Source organism: Pholcus phalangioides, unplaced genomic scaffold, assembly GCF_987345545.1.
Source record: "Pholcus phalangioides strain wild (caught in Gottingen) unplaced genomic scaffold, Ppha-v1.0 ptg000015l_1, whole genome shotgun sequence".
Classification (NCBI taxonomy): Eukaryota; Metazoa; Arthropoda; class Arachnida; order Araneae; family Pholcidae; genus Pholcus; species Pholcus phalangioides.
In genome coordinates, this window is record NW_028301608.1 from 1,808,639 (window position 1) to 1,830,609 (window position 21,971).

The 21,971-nt window shown below is 32.5% G+C and overlaps 2 protein-coding genes across 3 annotated transcripts in view; one reads left to right on the forward strand and one right to left on the reverse strand.

Moving 5' to 3' along the window:
* The window catches only part of LOC149075223 (S-adenosyl-L-methionine-dependent tRNA 4-demethylwyosine synthase TYW1-like), a 56,855-nt gene extending 51,769 nt beyond the window's left edge, over positions 1–5,086 (reverse strand). The window contains exons 1-3 of the mRNA XM_089242509.1: positions 4,672–5,086; positions 2,160–2,222; positions 1,510–1,608 (exon numbers count right to left, since the gene is read on the reverse strand). Coding sequence (XP_089098635.1) covers positions 1,510–1,608; positions 2,160–2,222; positions 4,672–4,767 — 258 coding nt within the window. The 5' untranslated portion in view covers positions 4,768–5,086. The remainder of the gene's footprint in view (positions 1–1,509; positions 1,609–2,159; positions 2,223–4,671) is intronic.
* A 481-nt stretch (positions 5,087–5,567) lies between these two features.
* The window catches only part of LOC149075224 (E3 ubiquitin-protein ligase RNF10), a 28,740-nt gene continuing 12,336 nt past the window's right edge, over positions 5,568–21,971 (forward strand). The window contains exons 1-9 of one of the 2 annotated variants that reach the window (XM_089242511.1): positions 5,568–6,123; positions 11,580–11,731; positions 12,087–12,271; positions 14,237–14,330; positions 15,741–15,925; positions 18,308–18,447; positions 18,648–18,796; positions 19,449–19,580; positions 21,797–21,878. In XM_089242511.1, the coding sequence (XP_089098637.1) occupies positions 6,045–6,123; positions 11,580–11,731; positions 12,087–12,271; positions 14,237–14,330; positions 15,741–15,925; positions 18,308–18,447; positions 18,648–18,796; positions 19,449–19,580; positions 21,797–21,878 (1,198 nt within the window). In that variant the 5' untranslated portion in view covers positions 5,568–6,044. Of the gene's footprint in view, positions 6,124–11,579; positions 11,732–12,086; positions 12,272–14,236; positions 14,331–15,740; positions 15,926–18,307; positions 18,457–18,647; positions 18,797–19,448; positions 19,581–21,796; positions 21,879–21,971 lie in introns of both variants that reach the window. The other variant, XM_089242510.1, reaches the window with a different exon arrangement.

Below are 21,971 nucleotides of genomic sequence, written 5' to 3' on the forward strand. Positions count from 1 at the left end.
TTTTTCTCTAAATCCTAAAAAAAATGCAAATTAAGTTGAATTTATGTCCTTTCCAGTTTTATTTTTATTGAGTGCCAGCATCAATACCCGGCCCAAATGGTTTGGTGATAAGATGCTCCTCTGTCACCACGAAGGTTGCTGTCACGGTCCCGGGTTCGAACCCGAGGGAGGATATAAGTAAGATATTTTCCCTAACGAATTCAAGGTGACCACTGGTAGACAGCGCCTTCATTTCCAACCTATCTCATTAATGGCAGTAAATTGTAATATTGCAATATAGCCAGAGTTGGTGTTTGGTGAAATAGTATCAATACCTGGTGCTGCTGGGGTTTTTTCTTTCAAGAATACTCTGAGCATTCAACAACTTACAAATGCTTGTAAAAAGATGAATGTTACAAAAATGTATTCAGTAGAAACAACGGTAAACAAAGTAAACATTCCAAAAATCAAGGTAGAGGTCTAGGAACTATTATTGCAGTACAATATTTCCATCTGACAAACCTTTAAAGTAGCTTATCATTTATTTGAGTTCTTGTTTTATATACAGCAATACAAAACTTAGTGGGGATCATAACAATATTGTAGATATGTATTAAGAATATATGTACATACACAAGCAGGAAATTAATTTTATATATACAATGTATAGCTGTGGTTTCCAAAGTGCTAACATTTCAGCATTAAATTCATGAATAAATTTGTATATTTAAGTTCAGTTTCATTTTTTTCTCTCTCACAGACATTTTAGAATGTAAAAACTTTCTGTGCGTGTTTGGTACATTGTAAAAAAAAAAATGAAAGCTTCGTGTTATTGATTCTCTGATACTTGTAGTGGTTAGTAAAATGAAGAATTTTTGTTCGCACAATAAGTAATGGTTTCAAATGGTCTAGACTGCATCCACACTCCTCATTATCATATTATTTTGAATTTTGATAAAATTAATGTTATCTGAGATAGGAATGAAAATTTTTTTAGGATATACTTTTCGCTTCATAATGCATATTTACCGCTTTTTAAGGGTATAAATGCATTTTTTATACAGCAATTTTTAGAAGTTTTTAGGGCATAAAATCCTAGCCCTAGTAATTATACTAGAACCCAGGGGTTTAGGCACTAAGAGGTTAATGGCTGAAATAAGCAGGCAAGAAAGCCACTAAAAATGGTTGAAATAGGCAGGCAAAAAGCCTCCATAAGAGCAATTCATTTGTTCTCAATGCTCAAAATATCCAAGTTTAACAGATTATGGCCTTTGAAATTCACTAATAAACTATGTTGAAATAGGCATTTATGGCAGTTTGCCTGAACATCCATGCTCTTGTATAATTACAGTTGAATCTCTCTAACGTAGAAGTCTGTTGGGACTATAAAAAATATTCACTCAAGTGGTCTCTACATTTACCTGAAATGTAGAGTAGTATGAATTTAGTATGAAATCAGAATAAAATGTGTTTAACTACAGAAATTAATATTTTAGATTAGTCAAACATGAACGCTAATGAAAGACATACTTCTGCAGACAAAAGTTCCGAGTCAAAATTCTGCATGCTGGCAACTTCAGCCTCTCTGTACTGCTTCTTCAGAGACTCCTCCAACAATTCAGCAAAATGCTGGAAAAAACAACAACATTTATGTAGCCTACAGGACACACATACAAAGAAAGATAATCTGCTTTTGTGGACTCCTAAAATTAGGCAAAAGAGATACAAACTGTGATCCAAATAAGAGAAATCTAACCAAAAATAGCACATTTTGGCTCTTTCAATGGAAAAAATAAACAACTTTTTTTTCATTGGATTTTTTACCTTCTACTGAAATTTGCTTATAATCAAGGGTCTGTCCAGATTTTTTTGTGACAAAGTTTCCTTTATTTTTGTGAAAAGAGCCATTAATTTTGTGAAAAACAAATTATTTTGTGTGAAGTGAAACAATCTGGTTAATCCATCACAAAAGAAATGAAATGTCAAATTCTGGTTTCATGGATTTGTATTTTGTGAAAGTTCATTTTTCACATCCAGAATTGTGTGAAGGGTCAGGGAAACGGACCCAAAGTTTGGCCGGACAGACCCCTGCTACAATAAAATTCATATTTGAATGTAAATAATTAATCAAATTTTCCTTTTGATTTTTTACAGAAAAATAAAAATTGTAAAATAATTACCTTGGCATTTCCAGTTTGAGTTCCGTAAAAGATTTTATAGCATCCTGATTCTCTTTCATTGTCCTGCATAAACATGGTTATATTTATTACAATCAGAGAAAATACAACCCTGTATGAAATAAATATTACCCAAAATGTGAAAAATTATGATAAAAATCAATGTTTTCCCCTCAAATTTTTCACAACTGGGAAAAAAGATCTGTGAGGAAGTTCTCCTGAGCAGAACACAGTAAAAATGCATAGCCAACATGATGTAAATTGATGATTTATTCATGGAAAAATGGCCTAGAAATAGATTCACGATTAATTGTCCATTATATACAGAGAAGAATTACAGACAATACATTAAGTACTATCTGTGCCCTACTACTTACCCTACATGCACTTCATCATACACATTCTTTCACGGAATTTATAAGCAGTTTGCTAGTATTGCTTACCAGTGATAATGTGAATATTATCGCAGCCCCTTTTTCTGCGGAAAAATTGCAATAATGTCTTGAGTTGGTGTATAGTTGGCCATTGTCTTGTGTTGCATACCTTGTATGGATTATACGCATGTTCAGAAGAAAGTAAATTTTTGTATGATCACCCCGGGCGAATCTCCATATTTTTGGATTCCAAAAGTTGGCACGTTTGATCATATTTAATGTAATGAGTTGTAAAATAAATATTTTATACTCATTAATATTTCGAACACACAAAAGTGTATATTTTACTGCAATAAGTTTCACATTTGCATTTCGCTACTTTGAGAACAAAAAATGCCCTGAAATTTATATGAAAATAAATTTTATTTCCCCTTTAATGAAATCTTGAAAAATTTGAGGAAAGTTAGTGATTTTCAGAGAAAATGTTGCTGCTTCTAAATGTTGCATCCGTGCACAATCTATTACCTTATAAAAATATACACATATTTTGCCAATTTTACATTTAATTCTTCTTTATCTGACTTCTACTCCACAGATTATGCATAGGAAATTATGGTACGGTTGCAGGAAATTATGGGATTTTTCCAGAAAATTACAGGACTTTTGCGTTTTCAAGGTTGGCAGGTCTGAGTATGGAAATGTTGATGGTACACAGAAAATAAAAAACAAACGAACAGGGCCGTCACTTCAACTTTTACCAGGTTGGGAGGGGGGGGGGGGCAAAGAACACGTACTCAATGTATGCGTGTATATATATATATATATATTAATACATATATACCATTTTTAGTGTATTTTCAAAAGCCGGGGGCCCCCCCCTGACCCCCCTAAATGACGACCCTGCAAATTAAACTAGCCAATTTTTCCTCAGAAACATACATGTATGATTTTTAATTCAGACTACTCAAATATATTTTCCCACAACGGTGCATGATAAATTAGCTTAAAACTCAAAATAGAAATATTATAAACTGAAATATAAATAATTTTCTGTTCGGTCAAGCACGTGCGCAAGAAAAAAGTTTGGATGGAAATGTATGAAAATTATTCGGAACAGCTGCTGTATGGTCCACCACGACTTTGGCAACTTTTTCCTCATGATAAGTTACAGACACTGTCATAATGGTGGGGGGGCTCTGGGTTGACTTATTTTTTGACATCTTTCCAGTTTTCGCTGGGTGATACTAAGTGACGCTAGCTTCACCAAAAAGGATTTTTCTTTTGTTCACCTCATTTTTTTCAAAAATTCAAAACAACCGTTGTTCCATTTCCAGCACGTCTCTTGAATTATTATTCCTCCCTTCTCCTGTAGCTCGCATCATTTGGATTATTATCTACTGGTCGGGTTGTATCATACCATTTTATTATTCCGTTATATTTATTACTTATTTATCCATTGTCACGCCTTCTGTCTTATCTGTTCATTATTTAAAATGAACCCAGAGAAACTTTCATGCCCAGAATTCCTTATGCCCCGATCTGTTTATTATTAAAAAGGGGTTCGAGTTATATATTTTTTATACATAGAATATTTATTTATTCAACCACTGTTTTTATTGACGGAACCCAGAGAAACTTTCATGCACATAATTCGTTATGCCCCGATCCATTTATTATTATTAATAATCTTTGGATATTCATCATTTCATAACTTCGGCACAGATTTTAGATCACTTTGACAACTTAAAATTTAGTTACCACGTGTGAACGGGCCTTGAATCAAAGATAACCTGGTCTTTGGCCGGTATTACACTATAAAAGTTTGATAAAATTTCGTTTATAGAACTTGAAAAACGCAACCAATAAGCGGATCAGATAAGTTCATTCAAATGTAACAGATGTACTTATTGGTTAGATTTTTCAAGTTTTACAAAAGAATTTTTACCAAACTTTTATAGTGTAATACCAGCCTTTATCAAATTTGATCATCACGCTATCATATTTATTTGTCAAACGTATTTTATAAATGATGGTTGTCAAAGAAGTTTTATAGTGTAATGCCGGCCTAACTCCAAGAGTAATCTAATAATAACGTCCAGGGCGAGGGAAGAAACATTTTTAGATCACGCCGTTCTCATTACCTCGGTGTTGGTGGCCCCGCGCAGCCTCCTCTGAATGAAATAACCGACCAATGCCGTGAAGACGAAAATCAGACACAGATGAACAATTTCTAACATAATGCTTCCTTCCACAAGAGGTTAAGAGCACGTTTCTCTCTCACATTAGTAAACAATGTTCAAATCAAGTTCAAGTTCAGGGATTCCAAGGAGAATTTTCAACCAACAAAAAACAAAATAAATCACCCCCCCCCCCTCCTCTCTATATAAAACAAAAACTTCAATCAAATTTGTTGCAAATTTTATTGATCAAAAATCGTCGAAAATTGAATAGCAACACCCTTGTCAGTTTTCCTTAAAATTTTTGAAATAAATTTCAAGTAATGGATTGGCTGCTCAAAAGTGGACCCCTGTGTTTGCTAACAAAGTGTTGACAATTCTAGTAAAAAATATTCCCTATATACAGAATTTGCTGCCATCTATGTTTTAGAAATAGTATTAGTTGATAGTTTTTCGTTTTATTTCTGAATAATAAGTAACAGCACGTGTCCTACTTTTTGTTGTTTGTGATGCGTTGATAAAGTTCTCTCATTAGCCTGCCAGGCCTTCTGTAAGTCGCTGAAATTAGGGCAGGACCAAAGCCTCCTAGAAGCAGTATCTAGGAGGCTTTGGCAGGACTCGGTAAAAAAATTCCTTGCATTCCGCATAAAGTTCTCAAATTACTGGATGGACGGCAGCAATAACCACCATGGATTTCAAATTGCATTAGTACATAGTTGACCAGGGGGACGCGATGGGCCCCCAGCCCTTATGGGGAATATATGGCCCGCAAAAGGGCCAGGCATCCCCTTAAAATTTTTATTCTGGTTGACCATATGAAGTTCAAATATTTTGAGCTATTTTTGAGGAGGATATTGGTTGAAGAAAGATCTGGCAACCCTGGTGAGGAGAATAAAATCACATAGCGTCGCCATTACGCGACGAGGCGGTGTTTGTTTACGATTCCAGTTCCCCCGTATTAAATCTTTTCGTTATTTTTTTGAAATAGATTTAAGTTTTTTGAATAAATCTAATTTTTTTTATTGAAAGGAGATATTGAAAGTTGGTTAGAAACAAAAGAACGTCCGCAACACACGCGTAGCGTGCTTTGTTTTTCGGTGGTCTTTGAAACCCCCTTCTCTCGCATTCCAGTATCATTTCATCTGGGAAAGGATTAAGGAATCATTTTAATCTGTTTGCGTCGTAACATGGCTTTTTAAATAGTGTTAAGATGAAGCCTGTATTTGTTATTGAAGCTCCTAAAGGAGTTTGCTCTGCAAGCGTTTCTACTTCTCGCAACAATTATTATCGTCGCCCCCTCGAAACTGGAAGAGCCATCTTTGACGAGCATTTTCACTATGGAGAAGGGGAACTTGCGCAATACTCAGCAGCAGCCATCGTCCAAAACAAACAGTTCTGATGGCAAAGGTAAACAAGGTGAGATATCTCTATTCAATTATCATTGCATTTCGTTAGTCAATTGGAAAAAAGAAGTTGGTCTATATATTGAATGGTGAGAATTTTTCATGAAATCAAAATCACTCGTAAATAATTAATTAAAGTGGCATTAATAGGAAGAAATAAAGAGAGTGCTGTGTGAAAGATTTGTAGTGAAGAGATGTATCACATGAGCTGAGATGTAGGTACATGAGCGAGAGGTTTTGTTTTGGGGTTTTTAGTTAAAAAATTAACAGCTGTCTTTCTTTAGGTACTATGTTGGCGATTATTTCCTTTAGCGATAAAAAAGCCCAAAAGCATGACAAGAAGTCGCTGAGATTGAAACGGAGTAATGACTTTTCCAAAAATAAGGATAGTAATGCTATAGCTGAAAAAATGAACAAAAACAAACACTATGCTGCATTAATATTTTAATGGGTAATCTCTTGATACACAGACACCCGTGGGACCAAAACTTTCATCTACTATTGGGGAGTTTGATATTAGAGAGGTACGATGTGCCGTAGAACCTTGTTTATACGAATTTCACATTTATATATGCAACGGTTGACTTCAATAGCAATTGGTTCCTTGATGTTACTGTGTGTAAAAGTTATACACCAGTGGTTATGCATAATCATCAATCGTCTCGATAAAAAAGTTTGATTAAATTTCACTACATTTTATCATTATTACTGATGATTATGTGTAATTTTCAAATAAAGTTGGAAAGTCTTATAAATACAGAAAAATTTATAATTGTCTTCTTAAAATGTCTTCTATATAAATGTCTTCATTAAACCAATTAATCATTTTTACTCGTACGGGTCATTCCATGTCAAATCACCCAGCCATGACACCCATAGTCTCAGATTTCAATGATTTTTTTTTTATTTGTTGCATTTACCATCCTTATTAACTGTGTGAAATATTATTTGCATATCTCTAAAACTTTTTGAGAAAAAAAATGTTGAAATTTATCAAAAACTGATGCAGATGACTTTTCCGAGGCTCAATTTTTAAGCGGCATTGTTTGAGAAAATAAATCATAACTTTTTCAATTTTCAATATATTCAAGCGAAATTTTCACTAAAGTGTTCACAAAAGCAAACAGAATACGAATAAAAATAATTCATACTTACATTTGAAATTTACATGCAAAAAAATTATGTAAACTTTGTTTTTGTGGAATTTTTCGATAGAAAAAATACAATTTTTCAAACGTATTTTTAGACCAGAGGCACAGCAGTTACCAAAACAACTTTTATTTTAAATTTCTCCTAAATATATGAAGTAAAATACCGGAGAAAAAAAATAATGGTTTTTTGACCGTTAATATGTTTATTCTGGCTCGCAACGCAAAATTCATCGAAATAAGACTGGATCGTTCCGATTTCAAATCATTCAACTAGATACTGAAATGCAACCCATCATCCCGGATTCCAATTATTATTTTTTATTAATTGCTTCTACCATGCTTGTTGACCATGCAAAGTTTCATGTACATATCTCAATAACTTTTTGAGAAAAAAAAATATTTTCTAACCTCACGAATGACGTCTCTTAGGCTAACCCCATTCAAGCAATATTATTTGTGAAAATATATCATAACTTTGCAAATTTTCAATATATTCAAATGAAATTTCCACTAAAATGCTCACAAAAAAATGCAGATTATGAATAGACAAAATGTAAACCTTAGAGGAAAAAAGTCATTTAAATTTAATTTTTTTATTATTATTTTTTTATTTTTAACACAATTTTTTAAACACTTTTTTTTGGATGCACAGCATGAATTTTCAATTTTTTTTTAAATTTAATCCTATTAATATATTAAGAAGACTGTAGAAAAGTAAACATTATTTTGACAGTTAATACATTTGAGTAACAAAACACAATGTACTTATATGCCTACATTAATTATATTTGTACATTTTGACTTAATATGATTCATGCTTAGTAAAAAGAAATTTATATTTTATTTTTCATGTACGCTTATACATTTATTACAGTATTCACTAAATTAAGTTTCATGAGTAGTTAATGCAATAATTCAAAACAATTAATAAATTTTAAAATTCTAGGATTAAATGAATTCATGAAATAATTAGAAATGTTAATGTAATGTGTCAAATGAGAGTTGGTGAAAAAAAAAGGTTTTGGGTGAATAAAATAATTTTTCAATTTAAACCTTCATGTTCAGATTCTTAGAAGTGTTCAAATTCGAAATAATTAATTTCACTTTTAATTGATGTATAAATATTTCTTATGATGCAACAAAGATGAACTTTTGCAATCTGATATATTTTTGCATAAAGAATTATTTTGTATTTGATAAACCCAGATAATATTAATCATATATATAGATGTATTTTTGAAGTTTTTCAACATGCTTAATTATAAAGTTATTTTACCACAACAGTGTTAAATTTTTTTAAATTACTTTGATTTTTACAGCATATATTTTAATAAACATATATTTAATGTATATGATAAATATGAAATGGTTATACTTGTGTGAAAAAAAAATCTACATTATAATATTTAACACAAACTTCTATATATTTTTCCCAAGAAATAATTTAAAATTGCTGATAAAAAGCCAGAATATGAGGCATTAAATCACAAAGAATGAAATAATTATCAGCTACAACCTAATTGCTGTAGCTGAGGCAGATGGAAGAGAGTAGAATTGAAAACCTAATGTATGTAATGCCTGGTGGTGATGTATAAGATGTGATGTTTCTTGTTGTGATGACGATTGTAAAAAATAATAGCTTCTGTGAAGATATAAACTATGGCACAATGGTTTTTGTCCTTCAGAGGGCAGCTGGTGTCTTATTTAATTATAAGACTTTATCATCCCAGCAGGTGATAGAGTAATTGCTGCTGCTTCATTGGGAAGACTAAAACAAAAGTGTTAGAACTAAACTGCCTGCCCCCCCCCCCCCTGGATCAAATGATGCAAGTCTCAATTATGATCTTGCTGAAGACAGAAAATGTGCTCCATAAAGTAGCCTACTCCAGGGTTAGCAAATTTTTCTTATAACACAATTTCCATTTGAGCTAAATATTTTATATCATCATTTTGGAATTCAAAGTAAAATGTCAGAAAAGACACTGAAATTTATAGTGTTGGGAAAAAAACTGGATCTGACTGTCATAAAAAGTGTTATGCAAAAGTGTAAAATCTGTTACCCATTACATCATTGGACCCATCAGACATCAATATTGAGGAGTGGAGCAAGTTCTGAACATTTATCTACTGTGTGTCATAGAGCTTTTTTCTCAAAGTATGAAATGTATCCGAAAGCATGCTTTAATCCTTTAAAATGTCATAAGAAAAAATAAAAAAAGGTTTAAGGATAGTAAACTTGTATTTTTCATGTATAAATGAAATAAATGGTTGTACAAAATCAATTCCAGGACTAAAAATATGCCATGCCTGTAGGAACAGTGAATATAAACAACAATAAATTAGGTGAAGAAACTGAATACTGTGAAGAGATGAACAGTGATAGTAATGTAGAGAAGTAACTTGAAAAAAGGCCAATTATTAAACAAGAAGCACTTGAAGAAATAAATTCATCTCTACAGAACATAGAAGAGTCACCAATTAAACTTCATAGAGTAGCTCCACAGTGCCAGTCAAACAATGCCAAAAGAAAAGTTGAATCTGCTTGCAACACATTAAAATCAAATGTTTGTAAAGTTTTAGAAGAATTACCAGAAAATGAATCTCAAAGCACACTTAATGAAGATATTAAACAGAAAGCCAATATGATTATTTTGATAAAGTTAATTAGAAATAAGACTCAATTTAACCATCACAAGGGGAAAACTGCAATTTTTAACTCTGGCCCTTGCTTTAAGAAAGGGGAACAAGGAAAAAAAATCTGAAGAGTTCAATGCCACTGAATATGCTGTGCAGGAGAGCTTTTGTAAATGAAAAAGCAAAGGGGAGCCATTGTGTTTTTATTATAAAAAAAATCAAAAATTAAATTTCACAGATTTTTTTGCAATCTAATTTTTTAATGCAAAGGTTTAAATTTTCTTTCCTAGTCATAATCTACATTTTTTGTGAGCGTTTTAGTGAAATTTCATTTGAATATATTGAAAATTTGCAAAGTTATGATATATTTTCACAAATAATATTGCTTGAATGGGGTTAGCCTAAGAGACGTCATTCGTGAGGTTAGAAAATATTTTTTTTTCTCAAAAAGTTATTGAGATATGTACATGAAACTTTGCATGGTCAACAAGCATGGTAGAAGCAATTAATAAAAAATAATAATTGGAATCCGGGATGATGGGTTGCATTTCAGTATCTAGTTGAATGATTTGAAATCGGAACGATCCAGTCTTATTTCGATGAATTTTGCGTTGCGAGCCAGAATAAACATATTAACGGTCAAAAAACCATTATTTTTTTTCTCCGGTATTTTACTTCATATATTTAGGAGAAATTTAAAATAAAAGTTGTTTTGGTAACTGCTGTGCCTCTGGTCTAAAAATATATTTGAAAAATTGTATTTTTTCTAACGAAAAATTCCACAAAAACAAAGTTTACATAATTTTTTTGCATGTAAATTTCAAATGTAAGTGTATGAATTATTTTTATTCGTATTCTGTATGCTTTTGTGAACACTTTAGTGAAAATTTCACATGAATATATTGAAAATTGAAAAAGTTATGATTTATTTTCTCAAACAATGCCGCTTAAAAATTGAGCCTCGGAAAAGTCATCTGCATCAGTTTTTGATAAATTTCAACATTTTTTTTCTCAAAAAGTTTTAGAGATATGCAAATAATATTTCACACAGTTAATAAAAGGATGGTAAATGCAACAAATAAAAAAAAAATCATTGAAATCTGAGACTATGGGTGTCATTTTGGCATTTTGCCGGGTGATTTGAAATGGAATGACCCGTACGTGATATGTGGCACTACATATATTTTGCAATAAAAACTTAAAATAAGTATGAAGAAGAAATAAATGTTATAACATTATCAGTTATGTTTTCTTTTTTTATGCATATTAACAAGTGCAAACAAAACTAACATTACCATTCGGAATCGGCATCTTGGGTCACAGTTACGTTCAGTTAATCAAGTACTTAATTGACAGATTATCATATTTGCCAATATGGGCTTGGAATTATACATAATCACCATTCAATATAATAAATTCATGTCACTACGTGATGTCCATGCTTTTTTTCTTTCCTAGTATGCAATACTTCTACCTTTACCACTGTATCCCAAATGTATCCCTTTACCACTATCCTAAATTCACATTCAATTTTGTCATTCATAATTTGTGAATTTATAATGATTGTTTGTAATTATACCTCAATTCCAAAAGAAAGAACTATTGAGATACATTTGAGGGTAATAGTGTCTTTTTGTAATTGTTTATCAGATTTTTGTTTTCACTAAGATATTGTTTTTTCTAGATGGAAGGTATTCTCGTTACCCAAGATACAAGGATGTTGCATCAGCTCGTCCAGACACATGTCGCAAACCAAATCCACAGAGAAATCGTGAGGTCTTGGATAAGAGGCCTCGTACGCGCAATAGTGCTCTTTACGAGAAATACAGGAATGAGGTAAAGGCTATTAACTAAATTATGTTTAGATAAATTGCAAAATTACATTCCGGTTTGGTAACCCGAGGTGCAACGTATTCTTTTAGTTACCTATCAGATGATAGGTGCCTACCTTGATTTTATTGAATCAAAGAGCTTGAGTATAAGATTTGTTTTAGAGTCCCATACTTTGTTTCTGAAATGTGTAGAAATAAGAAAGACAGAAGGCACCTGAAGTGAGTTATAATTTTGTGGGTTATAAAACAAAGCTTCTGGTAAAATGGCTTACCTGGTTGGTACATTGAATTATTGTGAAACATCTGTTTGAAAAATATCATTGAAGAGCTATGTGTTGATTCTATTTTATTTTTTGCAGGTAGTTGGGGAAAGTCTCGGGACAGGCCACCTCAAAAAACAAGGATCTAAAAAAGTGAGCTTGAATCACTTGTTGAACTTCTCTCTTGCTCCACATGAGCCAAATAAAGATTACAACATCAGGAGATCAAACCACTACAAAATAAAGCTCCCAAAATATAACAAGGAACTCTTCCTACAAGCCAAGTAAATATATATTTTTTTAATTAATGTCATTTCTGTTTTTAAGTAATGCAAGTTTAAAGAAAATCAGTAAGATATTTGAAAATTTTAAAAACTTGCCCAAGATCTTGTTCATGTGTTTTTTTCCTCCTTTTAAGTGACACAATCCCTCTGCAATAATACAATTGAATAATCGGCGTTAGATTAATCCACAAAATTCTAAAAAGAATACGGCTATACGCGTTTCGAACTATATGAAGTTCCTTCATCAGTAGCAGAAACAAAGGAGAAAAAATATTGAAAAACTCCTTATAGCAAAAGTTACTCGCTGTTGTAGACAAGAGTCAAATTTTAAAAAAAATTTCAATTTTTTTAACTCTTGTCATTCAAACATTATTTTTCACAGAACGGAATGGATGAATATCATAACATGGAAAAGAATTGGTTTATACTTAGCCGAACTTCATATGTCATCAACCTTTTTCTGTGGAAATGTTTTTTTTTGCACATTCTGAAACTAAGGTTTAATCTATTTTTTTTTCCTGTAAGTTATTGTTATTAGACTGCAGGAGGCTAGAGTGATTTCCCCTGCCTCCCCTGTTTACAAATATTTCCATACTTAATGTCATAATCAGTCGGTAGCATTCGCTGTGATTCATGTACATGTGGAGCTGTTTTTGCAATTGCTGTTTTTTTTGAAGGTAAATTTGTGACAAAAACCCTTCGAGTTTCTGATCAGTTTCTTTCAGTTGACCTGATTCAAATATTTTTTCCATCAGACTTTCTCAGGGGATCCATTGAAACATATTGTACATTAAAAAAGTATCATAATTCATGATATACATTAGACAGTTCCTATAGAATGTCTCACAATAGCTGAATAACAAAAATGCATGATTTTAGTTTAAAGAAACAAATAAACTATTGAACATTTTGCAACCAACTATGTGGGGAAGAAAAACAGTTGTCCCGTTTTACCAGTTGGGATATATGGTTGCTGTACTTACAAATAGGACTTTTTTTTATATAATGATCATTTATCAGAAATCACGTTAAGTGCTGTAGGCTATATTTCAAGAGTAAATCAAAGTTTTTAAATTAAGTAAATTTTCAAGCGCTGAACGATTGTTACAAAAATCTGTTCAGCTATCTTCCCAGGATTTTATTTTATACTTAACTTCAAGATGCTATCTATAATCCCAGATTTTTATATGCATATTGTCAAAGGTCTCATGAAATAATATGTTTTATTGCAATTATACAGGATGTCCTGTAAATGCTAGCACGGCCTTTATCTCATTAACCATCTGTCATAGAGAGCATCTGTCATCCTCAACAGGTACTCAAAAATTACCCAGTACCAGTTTTGAGCGTGAAAATACAGTGTGTAAAACAAAATAAAAAAATAAATTTTTATACAGTCCCCCGTGCTTCAAATTCCAATTACAAAGTTGTTTGCCCAGTCTATCCTGATGCCAACAAAAAACTACATGTTTCTAAGTGAAATATTTATATATACACAGATATTAGAATTTGAAAAATGGAGGAAATTTGGAAAAGAACAGTGTGAAATGCAGGTATAAAAGGGTTTTTGCTAACATTTAATGCTTTTCTTTCCCAAATTTCCTCCATTTTTCAAATTCGAATATCTCTGAGTATTTCTCTTAGAAACATGGAATTTTTTCTTGGCATCAGGAGAGCCGGCAAACAAATTTCTAATTAGAAGTTGGAGCACAAGGTGACTGTATAAAAATTAAAAATGTTTATTTTGTTACACACTGTATTTTCACAGACATAACTGGTATGGGGTAAGTTTTGAGCACCTGTTGAGCATTTTTTAAACTGGAATCACATCTCTATGATGGACAGTTGATGAGATAGAAAACAATGCATTACAGGAGACCCTGTATACAAATGATTAAAACCATTATACAGTATAGGCCTATGACCATCTTGACATTATTTGACCTATCTCATTTCTCGTTGTAGTTGTCAGTTTGTTGTTCATGATGATGAGGGAAACTATGCTCCGCATTCTACTAATGCGGATCTTCTTGTGGATTGGTCACTTATAGAAGAAATTGTAAGTTGTACTTCTGTGTGCATAATCAAATTTTTGAGTTTTCTTTCGAATCAATTAATTAATCCCAGGGGTGGGAATTCTACGCCAATTGCGCCAATATTAACATCTTGCGCCATCCTGCTCCAATAGGGTATTTTCGTATTTTTCTGCGCCAAATAGCGAATTTTGCTTTAGCATGCCCAGAATTTCGAAAGGGCGTCAAAAAATTTTTGTTCCTTCTTGCCACGAAATGATTCTTTCCGAAAAGAACCTGTTTTATTCCTTTGTACTTCAACTATTGCCATATTTAAACTATCGGCCCCTGCATCGGGCTTTCCATCGCGAAATCCCGATATTATCCGTGATTGTGCAACTGAAGATGGTTTGCAATGGTCTTTCAGCTTTAAAGCGCAAATGCGAGTCAGTTTTCGTTTTCAAAAAAAAAGTTGCCACTGGAAGCAGCAGAAATTACTGTAGTCGATCGTCATTGCGTCAAATCCTGATGTTTCGTGAAAAAAAATGTTCATTCCGGGAGTAAAAAAAGCACATGTCCGCCGATTGCTAATTTAGAAACTTTGCTGAATAATAAGTGTTCACCAATGTTGCACGAATAACGAGTGTTAAATCGTCAATGTTGCCGAATAACGAGTGTTAAATCCCCAATATCGCCAAATAACGAGTGTTAAATCGCCAATATCGCCAAATAACGAGTGTCATATCGTCAATCTTGTAAAATAACGAGTGTCATATCGTCAATCTTGCAAAATAACGAGTGTCATATCGTCAATCTTGCAAAATAACGAGTGTCAGATCGCCAATCTCGCCAAATAACGAGTGCTGAATCGCCAACCATCATGTTGATTCTTCTGAAATTCTCTCCCATTTTGCAACAATTTCTTTCTGAGTATAAAAAAATTGAAAACTTGATATAGAAAATTTATATCTATAGACTATAGAAAATTTTTAGCCCATTTGAAAGGCTGCTGTTCCAGACAGCAAATAGTGCCCTCAGTAAGCAAAAATCATCTTAAATAGACTGGTGCAAAAAATTTTATGACAGCCGCTCTTTCAAACAAGGTGTCAAAAGCCTAAAATACCAAAAACAAAAAAACAAGCTGATGAGAAGATGTTTGATGACAAAAGACAGTGCAGTTGTTTTATTTTGAAAGGGGGTGGGGTTAACGAAAATATTGTTAATTTCGCTGCTTCAATTTATAAATATCTGCTCAGAATCCCATATTTTGCTGCTCCGAATCCTGAATTTTGCTGCTCCGAAATGGACTTTGTCACTTCCCACCCCTGTAATCCTATTGAATGATTCCTATGAAATGACTTTTTGTTGATTATGATCTCTTACCATTTCTTTGAATATATATTGTTTCATGTGATGTCAGCTAGTGTTTTTGTTTCTCTCTCCCCCTGCCCTTGTAGAGATTGCCAAGTCATGAGGTACCTTGTTGCCCAATATGTTTGTATGCACCTCTTGCTGCAAAAATTACCAGGTGTGGCCATATCTACTGCTGGCCATGTATCTTGCATTACTTATCTTTGAGTGACAAATCTTGGAGAAAATGTCCAATATGCTTTGAGTCAATCCACTTGTCTGATCTAAAGAGGTAAATCTATGTATACAAATTTGATTTTATGTCTGTGTGTATGTTGCACGTATGTTTAGGCAAGGGTTTTATGCAGGGTTCGTACGGGGGTTATATATATAAAAACTTGAAAAGTCATTAATTTTCATTAATAATAATAATAACAATAAAATAAGTTTCATGCAACATTGTTTTTTTATCATGCATAGTTTTGTTTTCTGAACTTAACAAGAATAAGTTTCATCTTATTTTTAATTAATCATTTGCTTTGGCGCATTTTGGCCTTATTGGCCCTTGCGCCACCAAACCCAAAATCCAATCCAATCTGAAACTTGTGTGTTTAAGAACACTTTGGTGACAATAGAAAAGTATGTATGTGGATTGATTATTCTATGAATTCTTATGATGCTGGGTAACAAATCAAAAGTTGCAATTTCTGAACCACTTCTACATCTATATTTTTAAGAAGAGGGAAAATTAGTTTGGGAAATTAAAAATACAGTAAAACCTCGATAAGTCGTCACCAAGTTATCGAAAAATTACGACAGCTTAAGCGGAGTGCCATCAGTTTTAATGTGCAATGTTGTGAAAATCGTATAAATTTAAAGTAATATGGCATTTATTAAAATATGAATCAAAATAACAATATTAATAAAATTTATAGATCGCGAAAGAATAAATAATAGCAATTTTTTCTTTTTTATCTCTTATTACTTAAATTATTGTGTTAAAATGTACTGTACACTTTGATTTATACTATTAATTTTTAATTTAGACTAACAGAGCAACTGTTAGAACATAGGTACCTTTTCTTCATAATAGAACTCTCTATTGCACATTAATTTTGCATATACATCAAATTTAATTTAAATGTTTTAATTCTTCATCAGTAGTTCATGATACAACTAGAAAGTAATCTCGAACACTTTTGACTTGGTGGAGGGCCCCCGGGCAGGGAAAAGTAAACAGAAGATCTCAACTTGGGAAAGAATGTCTAATTTTTTTCAACAAAGATATTTTATTTAAATTTCAAGCCCTAAATTTAGTAGAGCCAATGCAGAAATGAGATCTAGCTCGAAGCATATAGCAATGCTGTTAACAAGCTCTTTTTTTAATGGGAACCATAAAAATAGTTTGTTCCTCTTTCTCAAACTTTTCCTTAGTGACGAGTTAACCAAAATGAGCGACGAGTAAACGAGGGTTTAATAATATTATTGTCTATGAGAGCTGGAAGGACCTGAAGAAAAATGACGACTTAACCGGGGTGACGACTTAGCGAGGTTTTACTGTATATATATAAAAATTTGCATATGTGCGTTGCTCTTTTTTTGCTGTAAAACTTATAAGTTATGAAGTTTGCCATGACTCTTTGAAAGCTGCTTGAAACTCCTTAAAAAGTCCTTTAATTTTTATTTATGAAATTTTGTATGAACCCTGTGCTGTATCGGCTTCAGCAAATTTTTGCCATTGCCTTTGTCAAGGGACAGGAGGTTGTTGGAGAAAACGTCATTAAACACAATATAATAAATGTGCATACGTGGAATTTACATACGTACAAAATATTATAGCACAAAAAATGAAAAACAATAAAGGAATACAAAAATACAAATCAGTGCAAGAATTTAAAAACAAATGCAAAATGCAAAAATTGACTTCTCTGATAGGGGTCAGCATTCTAACTGTGAAAATCAAACAGAAGAGGTTAAGTACATGCTCCGTTCCTGCCTGATATTGCAACAAAATTTTGTGAAAATGCTCGCTACTCGTGCAAACCAAAAACTTTCAGCCATATCAGCCTAACAACTCGAAAGATTTGAATTGCTCATTAAATTATAGGTATTTGTCAAGATAAAAACCAACTTATGCATCATATTGGTCCAGTGTTTCATTTTTTCCCCTTTAAATTAGTAACTTTCATTGTGTAGAAAATTCTCACATAGAAAAATGTTTTTGTTAACATTAATGGTTTCAAGTAAACTCTAATGTTTGATTGCCCTAAGACAAGAAACTGAAAAGCACCATACAGTTTTTTTTTGTCCATTATAGCTTTTTTTAGTGGAAACCAGAAAAGAAAAGATTATTTTCTGTTTAAGAGCACTGTTCAAGCAAGTGGTTTGTGCTGTAAAGATTCTCTTCTTTCGTTGTTCATGTTTCCACTAAAGAAGAGGCTATAGTATAATTTTGAGATCTATCACATGTTAAAAAATATTTCATTAAAATTTTTTGCTTTTTTTAAAAGGATTTCCTATTATGAATCAAATAAGAGTTGATGTGATTTGTAAATAGATTACCTTCCCCCCCCCCCCCCCAAAAAAAAAACTTTTTCCCATTGAAACATGAGTATGTTCTGGCATTTGTGATTGTCTTATTTATTCTTTGAAATTATTATTTTCTTCAACATAGTGTTGTATCCATAGTGAAGAACTTTGTTAGTGTGGGAAGTAAAATCACAGTGTGTTTGATGAAACGTTTGAAAGGATCTTTGTTTCCATTACCAGCATTAGAACCCAAAACATTGACTTCAGTTTGTAACATTAGTGATGGTCAGTATGGTTCGTGTACTTGTCTTTCTTTTTTCACTCAATTGAGAACCTGATAAAATCTGTCTCTCAACTCTTTATAATAAATATAATTTTAAAATTATATATTTATTATAAAGAATATAATAAATATATAATATTCTATATAATTTTTTTAATTTGAACTGGATTTTTTTTGTTTTTGTTTCTATGTGTATTTTCAGATGAAAGAATCACGCGATACCAAAAACTTTTGTTAGCATCCAAAATGGACATCTATGCTATCATCAATCGGGAACGGGAACAATTACAGATTCGATTAGCAATAGAAGAGGAACAGGCTGAAGCGTGTTTTATTGAATCTGCACTCAGAGTAAGAAATTTCATTATTTCACTATTAAACTCATTTAAATTCTCTTGTTTTTTTATACATACAGCAAGAAACTATTTCAGACAATTTACAGAGTGTAAAACAGGTCTCGACAAATTAAAAAAAAATTTAGATGCTGGCGGAATTTTTTGGATGTGAAACTTTCTTGGGGAAAAGTTCCAAAATAATTCTTTTCTGGGATTCATTGATTCCCCTTTGCATGCTAGTTAACATAAATTACAAAAATTGGTGTTCCCAGAGTCCCTATTTAGTAATTAGTAACATTTGAAGTTTATACTGAGATAAAAATACAATTTCATCAGTATTTATTGAACAACATAACAATTTAGTCACCACAGCGATTTCACACTTTTCAAGCCTTGTTGTAAAGTGAATTTCATATTCATTTAATTTGTAAACAGTTTTCGGATGTCTGTTACATGTAATTTATTGCACTTAAAATTAATTTTCATTTGCATTCGAAAGAATAAACGTATTGTATTCCAAGTTTAGTATTACATTATAAAGAATAAATATGTTTTCATAGTTGTGTGAACAATAGTCAATCTCATGCTGCATATGCAAATTTATCAATTTTTTTCTCCAGATTTCATGTGCAAATTTAAAACTTAAATGTTAATTTTTGTTGAAACAGTTGTTGCAGGAAAGGGAGGATGTTTTAAATGAAAAAGTTTCCGAGATTCGTGATGCACCTGTTCAAGTTGGTGCTTGCAGTGGTAATGCCAAAGATTCCAATATGCCAATGATTGAAGGACTGAATATTGATGTAAGTGCTGTGCTTTAAAATAGTGTCTGTCTGATAAGGTGCTTAAAGTGACACTGACCAAAGCTAGCTGTCTTAAAAACACTGTGTCTGCCCATGACTAAAGATGATAGTTTTAGATGATGCCCTCCCATCTTCCTCAATTTGCCCATTCATTTTCTTATACTTGCTATTCAGCCATGCTCGAATCTGCCTGTCCAGTAATCTAGTGATTTTTCTGTGGGTATTCTTCGAGCATATAAAAGAGGAATACGTGTCACTGCATGTCTCTGCACAGAAGTTTATTCTCAAATGGGCTTTTTCAATTGACTTCCAGTAATCCGGAACATCCTGATCTGATATGTGCCAGATTTGCAAGAGTACTGTACTTACTCCCAAAAATCATAGTACATTAGAGTCCTGATAATCCAAGGTGATTAGAACCAAGACTACCTCAGATTACTTAAAACAGCGGTTTTCGACCTTTTTTTGACTCGCGGAGCCCTTTTAGTAAAAGAAATTTTTATGGCGGAGCCTCGTAGGCTCGTTTCTTAATTATTCATCAAAGTTACTGATTTATTTTTACTATTTACAAATATTTATTTTTTTAATTTCACTTTTTTTTTCCCTTCAAGCGGCCGCGGAATCCCTGGAGAGTGCACAAGGAGCCCCCAACAAGGGCTCCGCATAGCACTGATTGAGAACCGTTGTCTTAAAACTTTGACTATTTGAAAAACAATAGAAAACATTTTTTTGGAGGGGGAGACCTTTCTACATTTTTATATTTTTCATATGGTAAATATACCATACATATTGTGTAGTCAAGAATTTAAAAAAATACAAGGTCCATCTCTGGACCACTGGGCTGATTAGAACTTCTCATCTGATGAAATTGTTGTATTTTTTTTCTTCTGATAAGGCCCCTTATACAGGGTGTTTCAAAGAGAATCATCCGATTTGAAATGCGTATGTTACAAAAAATATTTAACATAGATACTCAAGATTAATTTTATATTACATGGCTAATCATAAAGTTTTTACAAACCAAATTGAAGGTACTCAATATGTCCACCTTGGGGTGGACGGCATATGTCTATATGGTTGTCAGATTCGTCCCAAATTTTTGTGAGCATGTTCGCTTCCATGGCTGCTGTTATGCATATCTTCAGTTCAGCTAATGTAGCTGGAAGGGAAGGTACATGAATGTGGTCTTTTATAAACCCCCCACAAGTAGAAATCGCACTATGTGAGGTCCGCCGATCTTGGAGGCCAGTAATGTATAACTGAATCTCCAGGTCCTGTATAGGCGATCCATCATTTAGGAATGCAATTGTTCAAAAATTCTTGAATGTCCAAGCTCTAGTGGGGTGGTGTCCCGTTCCTGCTGGAAAATAAAGTCATCCGAATCGGTTTCTAACTGTGAGAAAAGCCAATCTTGACAAACACTGAAGTGGTGGCCGAAGGAAGAGTGTTAGTGCTACCTGTTGGCAACTGTGTGAAACTTGAGATTTTCCTCTTTCTACCTATACATTATTCGATCCAAATGGATTAAAAGCTGAATAGCTATGATTTTTTTGTTGAAAAACTTTACGGACCAATAAAAATGGGATAAATAATTTGCAGACCAGTTGACAGATGAGGCAAATAAAAACCAACCAACCCACGGTGACGAAACTGTATTTTACTTATAAAATCTAAAATTATATGGTGACTACATGAATTGGACGAAATGCTCCACAGACCAGTAGTTAAAGACAACTGATATATAAAGTAATCTTTTTTTAAAAGTTTCACCAGGAAAAAGGTGATGAAAATGAGAAATAAGAGGAAATTTCTTATAGGGAAATAAATGGAAGCAATTTATACCCCTAAAGAGCCTATTTCTAAAGATGTGGTCTTTGCCTCTGTTTCTATGGGTATGTTGCTCGAGTAAAAATGAAAGGGGAAAAAAGTTGTATTTTTGACGCATTTGCAAATCTGGTTGTAAACACATCTTAAATACCCAAAAAAAAATTTTACATATTTCTCTTGAGCAAATTGAACTTGGCAACTTACTAGATCAGTAAACTCCATTTGCCATTGGACACAAAAAAAAGTTATAAAAAATAAACAATTTTGCAAAAAACATAAGATTTGACACATGATTGTGGAATGTAATGAGAGTGTATTTTTATATAAATATCTTCATTTCATAATCCATTGTTTTCATAAAATTTAATTGTATCTATATAATTTTTTAGGATAAAGATGTCTCTCAAAATTTAAGTGAATATGATGAATATATACATAACTATGAAATCACCCGTTCTTTATCTGAGAAAGGTAATACTCGAAGTTTTTAATCAGTCAAAGTTTTATTTATTAGCTTCATTTTGGAGCTTTTTCTGTGATATTTGCCAATGTGACATGTAAGCC